General features: G+C 43.8%; 1 protein-coding gene across 3 annotated transcripts in view; it reads left to right on the top strand.

Moving 5' to 3' along the window:
* The window catches only part of SYT16 (synaptotagmin 16), a 131,672-nt gene that overhangs the window by 70,933 nt on the left and 47,161 nt on the right, over window positions 1-13,578 (top strand). For 2 of the 3 annotated variants that reach the window (XM_061613289.1, XM_061613291.1), the window contains exon 1: window positions 5,729-6,155. The exons of the other annotated variant lie outside the window; for it this stretch is intronic. In XM_061613289.1, the coding sequence (XP_061469273.1) occupies window positions 5,744-6,155 (412 nt within the window). In that variant the 5' untranslated portion in view covers window positions 5,729-5,743. Of the gene's footprint in view, window positions 1-5,728; window positions 6,156-13,578 lie in introns of those variants that run through there. 3 annotated transcript variants of the gene reach the window in all.

Raw genomic sequence — 13,578 nt, 5'->3', positions numbered from 1 at the left:
AATCATGTAAAGTGGGAGGAAAGTTGAGGAGGAAGGGAGAAGAACTTGCTTCCATGCTGTAGCGATTTGCATTTGAAAGTAATTCTTACATGATTGACGAGTAAATCCTTTATGAATGTGGCATTTATAACGGAAAGGCTTATATTGCCTCTAACCACAGCTTGTACTGTATGGAAAAGGTGGCATTTGCATTATTGTGGTCCTATATATGAAACGGTAGAGGACAGTTACATATTAATTATACTGGGAAAATCGAGTAGGAAATTGTTTTCCTTTTTACCAAAATGAACAAGAAGAAGTGGAAGCCATTTACTCTGTTGTCTTTGGGCGGGCGCACAACTAATGCACCAAGAGGAAGAGGCAGTTAGCTGAAACAATGAGTGTGCGCTCGCACATGCTGGATCATGCATCTGGAAGGAAGTTTGATACTACTGTTGAAAACACAAGTCAGGTGGCCACATTTTACATGTGATAGGGCAGTCATGTTTGTTAGTGTACCTGTCCTGTTCGCATACCCTGTGGAATTCCCTCCCCTTAAATACTAGACAGGCACCATCTCTGTTATCTTTTCGGCACCTATTGAAGACCTTCCTCTTTCAACAAGTTGAAGACCTATCCCAGTCTGTGTCTGTGTTGGAATTGCTTTTTAATATGTTCTTCTTTTTTTAAATTTTAATCTTAGAAGATGTTTTGAAAGCTTTTTTTAAAGAAATGTTTTTAAAGATGTTTTATTTTAATGTGTTTGAAAGTTTGTTTTTATAATGTTTTAAAGTTTTTAGTGCGTTTGTTTGCCATCCTGCGCTCCTGCTGGGAGGAAGGGCAGGATATAAATCAAACAATAAATAAATAATAGGCCCCATCTGTGCTATACATTTAAAACAGTATTATACCACTTCAAACTGTCATGGCTTCCCCCAAAGAATTCTGGGACCTGAAGTTTGATAAGGGTGCTGAGAGTTGTTAGGAGACCTCTAGTCCCCTCACAGAGCTACTTCCCAGAGTTCCCTGACCAAGGAACTGATTGTTAAACAACTCTGAGAATTGTAGCTCTGTGAGAGGAACAGAAGTCTCCTCACAATTCTCAGCACCTTTTACAAACTACAGTCCCCAGGATTCTTTGGGAGAAGCTGACTATTAAAAATGGTATGGTACTGCTTTACATGTAGGGTGCAGTTGGAGCCATATACAAAAGCAGGACTGGCACCAGTGCTTAGCTAGGATCCCAGAGCAGGAGCTCCCAGGCACCTCCACCCCAATACAGGCGGTGCAGGCCTAAATAAGCCCGCCTGCCTCACCTGTCTGTTGTGTTAGCACGTCAATGTGTACACCCTGCACAGTGTGCATGCATGTGTGCCGTCACTTAAGATGGTGGTAGGGTGTCCCTAAGGGATTGGTGCCACGCCGCCATCTTTGGTGATGACAGGTGCATGTGCACAGCTTGTGGGGTGTGCAAACTGAAATCAGAGGTAGGTGGGCTGGGCAAGCCTATATAAGCCCCATGCTGCCTATATCAGGAGGAGTGTTGGGGTGAGCGGCACTGCGGAATTGGGCAGGCCAGGGGTGCAGGGGTCCAGTCACACCTGGGGCTGGCCCTGTAAAAAAGGAAGTGGTAGTGTGACTTTTATATCAAAAGGGATGTGCAGTTTAGGGGAGTGAACCCTTCTCTCTTGTCCCTTCCCCTGCTCTGTTCTTCTCCTTCTCTCTGGTCGACTCCCATGAGTTATATTTATTTATTTATTAGATTTATATCTCGCTCTTCCTTCCAGTAGGAGCCCAGGGCAGCAGAGACACTAAAAACACTCTAAAACATCCTAAAAACAGTCACTAAAATATATTAAACAAAACACAATTAACAATATATTAAAACAAAACATCTTTAAAAACATCTTTTGAAAAAAGCTTTAAAACATCGTTAAAAGCAGTTCCAACACAGACACAGACTGGGATAAGGACTCTACTTAAAAGGCTTGTTGAAAGAGGAAGGTCTTCAGTAGGTGCCGAAAAGATAACAGAGATGGCGCCTATCTAATATTTCAGGGGAGGGAATTCCAAAGTGTTGGTGCCACAACACTAAAGGTCCGCTTCTCATGGTGTGGGGAACAGACCTCCTGATAAGATGGTATCTGCAGGAGGCCCTCACCTACAGAGTGCAATGATCGACTGGGTATAGAAGGCGTAAGACGATATTTCAGGTATCCTGGTCCCAAGCTGCATAGGGCTTTGTATACAAAACCCAGAACCTTGAACTTTGCTCATTTTCTCCCAGTTTTCTCCCAGTCCAGCTCACTTTTGGTATTTGATCCCGATTGGGGAAGAAAAATTCCTACAGTGACAGAGCACCAGAAATTAAGGTTCAGGCAGGGGAAAGGTTCCCCTGTACTCCACTGTTGTTGTGGAAAAAGAATTGGCCCCTTTTTACCCACCACTTTCCATGTCAGTGGGGCAGATCTGTGAGCCAGACTTCCCCAACCTGTTGTCCTCCAGACGTCGTTTGGACTATGGTACCCATCAACCCTGACTGTTGCTCAGACACTGTAGTAGGAGTTGTAGTCCAAAACATCTGGAGGGCCACTGGTTGAGGGAAGGAAGAATTAAGAAATGTGAGTGCTCCAGTTGTATCTGCTTGATCCTGAGTTTCTAGGCCAAAGAGCTCATTCTAACATGTATGTTTGTTGACTGTCAACTAAATATACAAACGATCTCAGTAAAAAAAGTTCTATCACTGATGGCTCCAGAATTTGAGAGGGGTCTCTCCGAGCCCTCCCTTGAGATCTCTGGGGGTTGAACCAGGGTCCTTTTGCACGCAAAACAGATGCTTTACCACTGAGGTCTTCAGTTCAGGTTGTAAGCCTAACACACTGGCGCTTTGGGTTGCTCGTGTTTCTTTCTCAAGCGTTCAGCTCAGGCTGGATAACATTTTTTCCATCTGCTTTTTGATGGAGTCTTGCATTGTGTTCAGGTATTCCAGAGACTTTTGTTGTCTGCCTTTTGTACTCCTTTGGCACATTTATTGTGCATGGCAACCTTGTATTTTAGAAATGGCTCCTAGCACTTAATGAACAATTGATGTCAGCTTTGTACAATACAGAGTTTACTTCGTCTAATTTGTTTTTGTTTTTTATGCATTGGAAACTGTGGTGAACTGTAATTAATAGTTGCCATTCTTTTACCTGCACATAGCGAAGCACATGTTCACAAAAAGCTTATGGGATAAAAGTAAAATCTAAACAGAAGAAGGCTAAACATAAGAACATGAGAAGAGACTTCTGGGTCAGGCCAGTGGCCCATCAAGTCCAGCAGCCTGTTCTCACAGTGGGCAACCAGATGTCCATGGGAAGCTCACAAGCAGGAACTGAGCAGAACAGCGCTCTCCCCTCCTGTGGCTTCCAGCAACTGGTATTCAGAAGCATATTGCCTCCAACAGTGGAGGTAGAGCATAGCCATCATGGCTAGTAGCCATTGATAGCCTTATCCTCCATTAATTTGTCTAATCCTCTTTTAAAGCCATCCAAGTTGGTGACCGTCACTGCCTCCTGTGGGAGCAAATTCCATAGCTGTAACTATGTGCTGCATGAAAAAGTATTTTCTTTTGTCTGTCCTGAATCTTCCAACGTTCAGCTTCATTGGATGTCCACAAGATCTAGCGTTATGAGAAACACTTTTCTCTATCCACTTTCATCATGCCATACATAATTTTATATATTTCTGTCATGTCACCTCTTACTCACCTATTCTCTAAATTAAAAAGCCCCAAATGTTGCAACCTTTCCTCTTAAGGAAATCTTGCGATTAATAGGAAACAATTATTTGGTGGTGAACCAAATAGGTTTATTTGAAACTATGGAGTGCGTTATATGTTCATGTTATGTGTGAATGAGCACTCATGGTTTGTTTCAGTACTGCTCATGGTTTTGTTTGGCGGCCGGGGGGGGGGGACAAATTACAAGTGCTGGTTTGCATGTAAAATGGAGCCAGACTCTGCTTTGTTCATTTCTGGGTGCTGAAGGAAAGCCCCGGCAGGAATGAAGTGTGATTATTTATTTTTTTGCACATTCACATTAAACCACAATTTATTTTAAACTATGGTTTAAACTGATGTGCTACCCAGGCCATTGTGCAACTTTAATATATACAAATTTGGAAGAACTTGTACTTTGACAGTTTTCCTCTGCCCTCCCTTGGGTGTTATTTTAATGACTGTAAACCACCTTGAGTGCTTGGCCAGACAGGCAGCATATAAATGTAATGAAGTTTACGTGTTTAGGTGGACTGTTAAATCACTGTATACTTAACTTACTTAACAAAATTTATATATACCACTTGATTGTAATAAAACCTCTATGTCAGGTGTTCCCAGTCTGTGGTTCATGGACCACCAATGGCCTGTGAGCTTCGTTCAGATGGTCTGCAGCATGTCTGTGTTAAATATTCACATTTATTTTTAATTATATTTTTATTGCTTCTTGTACTTCTTAGACTGTATTTTATTGTATTACAATTTGAATTCTGTGGAATTGCCTTCTGCATAGCCATGAAAGCAGTTACTGTAAGGAATCCTTTCATCTTGTTAATTTTTTTTACTAATAATAGCATATAAAGCTCAATAAACTGAGCTTGAATCTTGGAAAGACAAAAGTCTTGTGGGTGGGTGGTTCCTGTGTCTGGGAGATAGGTCAATTGTGTGCCCTGGATGGGGTTGCACTCCCTCTGAAAGAGCAGGTATGCAGTTTGCGGGTACTCCTTGATCCATCTCTGCACTAGAGGCTCAAGTAAGCTCTGTGGCCAGGAGTGCTTTCTGCCAGCTTCGGCTGGTGTGCCAACTGTGACTGTTCCTGGACCATGACAGCTTGACCACAATGGTCCATGCACTGGTAACCTCAAGGCTTGATATACAGTAGGGCCCCACTCATATGGCGGGTTATATTTCAGGCCTCCGCCGGAAAGCGAAACCCGCCATAAAGTGGGACATAGTGCGTGATCAGCTGTGGCGTGGGGAGCTTCAAGGGCCAAGCGCTGTCAGCTGGAGCATGGCGGCTGGAGCTCCCCATGCTACAGCTGATTGCCCTGCTGGTGCCGTATTAGCAGAACACTGAAAAGCAGGGTGCCGAAAAGCGGGGCCCTACTGTACACATTTGCAGGCATGCGTCTGTTCCCCGCTTAAGTTGATCCATGTAGATCAGCAACCCATGAGTGGGGAGGGAGCAATTTGCATCCCCCTCAAGGTGCTGTGTTCAGTAGAGAAGTTTAAACTCTTTACCCACCCCAATATCATGCCTACTTTATTTATTTCGCCACCACCAATATTGCCAAAATTGGAGTGGTCTTTGGGCAGGAGGAGCCAGAAAACGGAAGGAGCAGATCAGGCCGTCAGCCAGGGGTTAGCCACTCCTGCATTACATAATTATGAATTAACTTTGATATTCATTCTTTGCTTTCAGTTTGGTGAATCTATGGTTCTATTGCAAACTTGGGTGGAAGCATTCCCTCCTTCTGATCTGTGGTGTGTGGACACTCCTTTTGCTTTTCTTTCTTGTGTGTTCTCCTCCTCTCTCTCTCTTTCTCTCATCTGGATAATTTTAGTAGTTAACAAAGAGTTTAAAAAAGGGCTGGTGATTTCATGATCATCTTTTGTAAATGCTTCTTCTGTAGCTCACAGACAATTCTTGAGTCTGGCATGCTGGCACAGATGAACGGCTGGAGTTTATGACCCATCAGTTTACTTGTTCATGGTGTGTTCAAAAACATGGCCTCTCAGGAAGTCCAGAGTTTCTTCCAGCCTATTTCCTCCTGGATGTCTCGGGTCTGTGAGGCTGTCCAACAAGCAGGAGACTCCTTATCGTCTTCCTTGATCAACCTGGGGAGCAAAACAGATCAGCATCCCATCGAAGAAGGGGACAAGGGCTTGGAAGACAGTGACGGGCCTTATGAACGTTACTCTGAAGCTTCAGACGATGGAAGCACCTTTAGCCAGGAGAGTGAGGACGAGGGAGAAAGGAGCAGCCCCACTTTTTCAGAGCAATATCTCGATGATGATTCCTTGACATTCTGTGGACTCTCTCCAAGCTACAGGGGCCAGCAACCTATGGCAACCATCCCGGAGGAAGAGGAGCACTTCCATTCCAAGGAGATCAAGAACCTTCCACATAACTGGGATGGTAAGTTGACCACCTTCTCCTTGACAACTGTTCTCTTATTTGGCACCCGCTCTCTAAGAAACATGGGATTGCTGCCCCAAATGGCACCCCGCTGCAAGTTTTGCCGTATGACTTGATGTTGCGACATGGTGCATTTTTCACCCTTTACTCCATATTGCAGGCTGGCAGGGAAATACACAGTGTAATGTCATCGGAACAAGGGTGTGTTAGAGGTAATGAAGGAGGGGGAGACAGCCATTTCCCAGAATATCTCCATGGGTTGAGTTTCAACCAAGGGCATGTATGTTTATTTTAAATCTCATTATTAAATCTGGATTCTCCTTTCCATTATGGAAAGTAGCACAGCATGCTTAGCTCCAAGCTTACTTGGAAATACTCACATAGGATAAAAGTCATTAGCAATTCTTTGCTGCTGATTATGGTTCTTAGGGATTCTAGCTTTATCTGTTTGGTTAAATGAAATAGGAACAATATGTAGTCCTATTTCTTAGCAAAGTATGTATACAACAGTAGATTTCATAGAATCATAGAACAGTAGAGTTGGAAGGGGCCTATAAGGCCATCGAGTCCAACCCCCTGCTCAGTGCAGGGATCCAAATCAAAGCATTCCTGACAGATGGCTGTCCAGTTGCCTCTTGAATGCCTCCAGTGTCGGAGAGTCCACTACCTCTCTAGGTAATTGGTTCCATTGCCGTATGGCTCTAACAGTTAGTAGGTTTTTCCTGATGTCCAGTCAAAATCTGGCTTCCTGCAACTTGAGCCCATTATTCCGTGTTCTGCACTCTGGGACAATCGAAAAGAGATCCTGACCCTCCTCTATGTGACAACCTTTCATGTACTTGAAGAGTGCTATCATATGTCCCCTCAGTCTTCTTTTCTCCAGGCTAAACATGCCCAGTTCTTTCAGTCTCTCCTCATAGGGCGTGGTTTCTAGTCCCCTGATCATCTTTGTTGCCCTCCTCTGAACCTGTTCCAGTTTGTCTGCATCCTTCTTGAAGTGCGGAGACCAGAGCTGGACGCAGTATTCAAGATGAGGCCTAATCAGTGCTAAATAGAGGGGAACTAGTACTTCACGCGATTTGGAAACTATACTTCTGTTAATGCAACCTAATATAGCGTTTGCCTTTTTTGCAGCCACATCACACTGTTGGCTCATATTCAGCTTGTCATCAGCGACAATTCCAAGATCCTCACATGTTGTACTGCTGAGTCAAGTATCTCCCATCTTATAACTGTGTGTTTGGTTTCTTTTTCCTAAGTGTAGAACTTTGCATTTATCCCTGTTGAATGTCATTCTGTTGTTTTCAGCCCAATGCTCCAGCCTATCAAGGTCCCTTTGAATTTTGTTTCTGTCTTCCACGGTATTAGCTGTGCCCCCCAACTTTGTATCATCTGCAAATTTGATAAGCATGCTTTGCACCTCCTCATTCAACTGAAATTTGCATTCGCAGAACAACTTGCACAAGCAGATTCCTGCTTCCTTCCTAATGCAACCTAATATAGCATTTGCCTTTTTTGCAGCCACATCACACTGTTGGCTCATATTCAGCTTGTGATCAACGACAATTCCAAGATCCTTCTCACATGTCGTACTGCTGAGCCAAGTATCCCCCATCTTATAACTGTGCATTTGGTTTCTTTTTCCTAGGTGTAGAACTTTGCATTTATTTATTTTATTTATTTATTTAATATATTTATAACCCGCTCTATTTCAGAAGAATTCAGAGCGGCGAACAGAAACTACAGTTGCATATACAAATTAAGATAACATAATAAAAACATAATTATATAGTTAGTACGACAACTGATTAAAATTTCTAAAACAATCTATACGTTACAATTAAAAGCTTGGCGAAATAAAAACGTTTTGACCTGACGGCGAAAAACTGCAAGTGAGGGGGAGAAACGTACCTCCATCGGTAGGGCATTCCAAAGTGTAGGGGCAACCACCGAAAAAGCTTTGTTTCTAGTACCCATCTGGTGGATTTGGGAGAATGGAGGGATCATAAGACCAGGGTCTGTAGAGGATCTCAGGAGCCGAGCGGGTTCATAACAGGAAATACGATTCGACAAATAAAGAGGGCCCAAGCCATGTAAGGCTTTAAAAGTTAACACTAGTACCTTGAAGTGAGCCCGGTAGCAAATTGGTAGCCAGTGTAGCTGTTGTAAGAGTGGGGTTGTATGGGCTCGTAAGCCAGCTCCTGTTAGCATTCTGGCCGCTGCCCTTTGAACCAATTTAAGCTGCCGGGCTGTTCTCAAGGGAAGTCCTGTATAGAGCGCGTTGCAATAGTCCAACCGGGATGTAACCAAGGCATGCGTTACTTTCGTTAGGTCAGAAATCTCCAGAAACGGGCGCAGTTGGCGGACCAGTTTTAGCTGGGCAAAAGCACTTCTGGATACCGCCAAAACCTGGGCTTCTAAGGTCAAGGCCGAATCCAGAAGTACACCCAAACTGCAAACCTGGGTCTTCAGGGGGAGTGTAACCCCATCCAACACTGGTAAGTTCCCTATTTCCAGATCAGTCTTTCGACTAACTAGAAGCACTTCTGTTTTCTCTGGATTTAGTTTCAGCTTATTCAGCTTCATCCAGTTCATCACTGCAGTCAGGCACTGGTTTAGGGGCCGGACAGCTTCTTTAGCGTCTGGAGGAAAGGAGAAATAAAGCTGAGTATCATCAGCATATTGATGATATCGAACTCCAAACCTCTGGATGACCTCTCCCAGCGGCTTCATATAGATGTTGAATAACATCGGAGATAACACTGAACCCTGAGGGACTCCGCACAATAGCGGCCAAGGGTCCAAACAGAAGTTGCCGAGTGAAACTTTCTGTGTTCTACCCTCCAGGAAGGAGCAGAGCCACTGCAAAATGGTACCTCGTAATCCCATCCCGGAGAGGCGGTCCAAGAGAATATTATGATCAATGGTGTCGAAGGCCGCTGAGAGATCAAGAAGGACCAACAGGGACACACTCCCCCTGTCTAGTTCCCTACGAAGGTCATCCACTAAAGCAACCAAAGCCGTTTCAGTCCCATGACCAGGCCTGAAACCGGACTGGAAAGGGTCATAATAGTATCTTTCCTCCAGAAAACACTGGAGTTGGGTGGCAACTACTCGTTCAATGATTTTGCTTAAGAATGGTAAATTGGAAACTGGGCGGAAACTATCTAAACAGGAAGGGTTCAAAGAGGGTTTTTTCAATAAAGGTCTTACAATGGCCTCTTTTAAACATCCGGGGAGATGGCCTTGTTGGGGAGAGGCGTTGATCACCCCGCAGGCCCAATTGGCCAGTCCTTTCCTGGACTGTTTTATGATCCAGGAAGGACAAGCGTCGAGCGGACAGGTAGTAGGTCTCATCCCACCGAGAAGCTATCAATATCATCAGGGTGAACAAGCTGAAAAGAATCCAATTCAATAAGACAGACAGAATCCGAGAGTACATCTGTGGAAATTGCAACGTTATTGGCATCTAAGTCGGAGCGAATTTGAGCAACCTTGTTGTCAAAGTAAGAAGCAAATTCCTGGCAGCGAATGAGTGAGTGGTCAGCATTGGCCTCATGATGGTCAGAATTGAGTAAGCCTTTGATCACCTGATACAGTTCTTTGGGTTGGTTGTCAGCTAACAAGATGGCAACCGAAAAAAAAGTTCTTTGAGCCGCACGCCTAGATGCCACATAAGTCTTTGAAAATCTTTTGACACAAAGTTGGTCAGATAAGCTCCGAGTCTTCCGCCAGCGGCGCTCTAAACCCCTATAAGTGCACTTCATGGTTAACAACTCACTAGAGAACCATGGGGCTGATCTAGTCCGAAGAAGCACAAGAGGACGTAGGGGAGCAATAGAGTCCACTGCTTTAGTCATTGCATTATTCCATAAATTGACTAAGACTTCGACTGAGTCATTTACTCTAGGATCAGGAAATTCTTTGAGTGCTGACAAGAAAGTAATAGGATCCATTAATCTCTTAGGGCGGATCATTTTGATGGGTCTCTTTTCTCCAGAAGAGGTATGTATTGCTGATAGTTTAAATTTAATCAAGTAGTAATCCGTCCAAGACAGCGGGACAGTTGATAAGCCCTCCACTCCCAAATCATTTTCATCTAAACGAGCATAAAAAACAAGGTCCAGAGTATGTCCCACAACATGTGTAGGGTCGGAAATTAGTTGAAGCAACCCCAAGGTTGTCATAGTGGTCATAAAATCCTGAGCCGCTCCATAAAGAGAAGATTCTGCATGGATGTTGAAGTCACCCAGCACTAACAGTCTGGGAGACTCCAACATCAACTCCGAAATTAGACTGGAGAGCTCAGGTAGAGAAATTGTTGAACAATAAGGGGAGCGATATACTAATAGGATCACTATATTATCAGAATTACCAAGCTTTAGACAAAGACATTCAAACCCAGCGTTTTGTTGGAGAGGGAGCCTAGTTAGGGAGATAGTTTCACGGTATATTATTGCAACTCCTCCTCCCCGACTACGAAGTCTAGCCTGTTGTTGGACAGAGAACCCGGGTGGACAAAGACTGGTGAGATTAACTCCACCGAGTTCGTCAAGCCAGGTCTCAGTGATACATGCCAGGTCGGCATGTTCATCCAAGATAAGATCCTGGATGATCGCAGTCTTATCATTTACCAACCTGGCATTAAAAAGCAGGACCAAAAAACCCGGGGGCTTCTCTTCTGAGTATATCTGTCTATTTTGCTGAGGTAATCGAACAGGAGTTAATAAGCAGCGGTGTGCTACATTCTTCTTGGAACGATAAGATGGATTTTTCCAATTATATCTCCCCCTTTCAGACATGGTTATTAAGGGCTTTATTTCTAGAGCCCTCACTGAGTCAGAATAGGGTTTCCCGGGCACTAAAGATGGAAGGGAAAGTGCCAGATCTAACTGGGTTGTATAAGGTCAAGGTAAGTGGAAATCTAATTGATGGACTAGACTATCTGATGGTAACATATGTCTGGGGGTGCCTAGTTCGGTCTCTTCACATGGATGGGGAGGGGATTTCTTGGTCTGCAAAATTCTAAGGAGTTTTTGTAGATCATCTATAATGACCTGCTGGGCGCGATCCGAAAAACTAGAAAAATTACTCAATAATTCTTCAGCCTTATCACCAGAAAATATAAGCGATTGTCCTTCTGGCTCTTCTTGACTAGAATTTACTGATAGTGATTGGGATGGAGCGATCTTTAACAAGGAATTAGCAGGGGCACTATAACTGTCTAAAACAGTAAGATCATGACTAGGAACATCATTTAAATCTTTAGGCGTAGCCGAACAAATGGGAGTTATGGGTAAGGTATAATCCCGAGGTAATTCTCCTATGGTTGATAATTGATCATGGGTTCTTGAGCAAACCCAAGGCCGCTTGGCAATTAAGGGATAAGGATTCGCTAAATTAAAAAAATGCCTATGTACATAAATGCCCGATCTGCAAAAAAAGGATCTCTTGGATAAGAGTATATTTACCGGTCCACAAGATTTAAAAGTTAACAGTAGTGTCATACCAGTAAAAGTTTTAGACAAAACTTCAATTTTGGATAGATCACCAAATTTAATTGGGCCTATGTTCCAAAATTGAAAAACTTTCAAGATATATAACTTCAAATTTAAAGGTTGTACATTGTTATTGGGATATGGCACATGGGACAAGACTATCGTATTTTGGTTAAGTTGTAAGGTCTATAGTCTCCCTTTTTTTAGTAATCTGAGTCCGACAGGTAATTTGTCTATTTAAGGATGCAGGGGATACAATTACAGGAGTTGGCTTCCGTGGAGATAAATGCTTCGCAGGAGATGCCCTGGAGGCCTCATGTGCTGAGCATAAGAACATAAGAACATAAGAAGAGCCTGCTGGATCAGGCCAGTGGCCCATCTAGTCCAGCATCCTGTTCTCACAGTGGCCAACCAGGTGCCTGGGGGAAGCTCGCAAGCAGGACCCGAGTGCAAGAACACTCTCCCCTCCTGAGGCTTCCGGCAACTGGTTTTCAGAAGCATGCTGCCTCTGACTAGGGTGGCAGAGCACAGCCATCATGGCTAGTAGCCATTGATAGCCCTGTCCTCCATGAATTGGTCTAATCTTCTTTTAAAGCCATCCAAGCTGGTGGCCATTACTGCATCTTGTGGGAGCAAATTCCATAGTTTAACTATGCGCTGAGTAAAGAAGTTCTTCCTTTTGTCTGTCCTGAATCTTCCAACATTCAGCTTCTTTGAATGTCTACGAGTTCTAGTATTATGAGAGAGGGAGAAGAACTTTTCTCTATCCACTTTCTCAGTGCCATGCATAATTTGATACACTTCTATCATGTCTCCTCTGACCCACCTTTTCTCTAAACTAAAAAGCCCCAAATGCTGCAACCTTTCCTCGTAAGGGAGTCGCTCCATCCCCTTGATCATTCTGGTTGCCCTCTTCTGAACCTTTTCCAACTCTAGAATATCCTTTTTGAGATGAGGCGACCAGAACTGTACACAGTATTCCAAATGCGGCCGCACCATAGATTTATACAACGGCATTATGATATCGGCTGTTTTATTTTCAATACCTTTCCTAATTATCGCTAGCATGGAATTTGCCTTTTTCACAGCTGCCGCACACTGGGTCGACATTTTCATCGTGCTGTCCACTACAACCCCGAGGTCTCTCTCCTGGTCGGTCACCGCCAGTTCAGACCCCATGAGCGTATATGTGAAATTCAGATTTTTTGCTCCAATATGCATAATTTTACACTTGTTTATATTGAATTGCATTTGCCATTTTTCTGCCCATTCACTCAGTTTGGAGAGGTCTTTTTGGAGCTCTTCGCAATCCCTTTTTGTTTTAACAACCCTGAACAATTTAGTGTCGTCAGCAAACTTGGCCACTTCACTGCTCACTCCTAATTCTAGGTCATTAATGAACAAGTTGAAAAGTACAGGTCCCAATACCGATCCTTGAGGGACTCCACTTTCTACAGCCCTCCATTGGGAGAACTGTCCGTTTATTCCTACTCTCTGCTTTCTGCTTCTTAACCAATTTCTTATCCACAAGAGGACCTGTCCTCTTATTCCCTGACTGCTAAGCTTCCTCAGAAGCCTTTGGTGAGGTACCTTGTCAAACGCTTTTTGAAAGTCTAAGTACACTATGTCCACTGGATCACCTCTATCTATATGCTTGTTGACACTCTCAAAGAATTCTAATAGGTTACTGAGACAGGACTTTCCCTTGCAGAAGCCATGCTGGCTCTGCTTCAGCAAGGCTTGTTCTTCTATGTGCTTGGTTAATCTAGCTTTAATAATACTTTCTACCAGTTTTCCAGGGACAGAAGTTAAGCTAACTGGCCTGTAATTTCCGGGATCCCCTCTGGATCCCTTTTTGAAGATTGGTGTTACATTTGCCTCTTTCCAGTCCTCAGGCACGGAGGAGGACCCAAGGGACAAGTTAC

Source organism: Rhineura floridana, chromosome 2 (assembly GCF_030035675.1).
Source record: "Rhineura floridana isolate rRhiFlo1 chromosome 2, rRhiFlo1.hap2, whole genome shotgun sequence".
Classification (NCBI taxonomy): Eukaryota; Metazoa; Chordata; class Lepidosauria; order Squamata; family Rhineuridae; genus Rhineura; species Rhineura floridana.
This window is presented reverse-complemented; position numbering and strand designations above follow the sequence as displayed.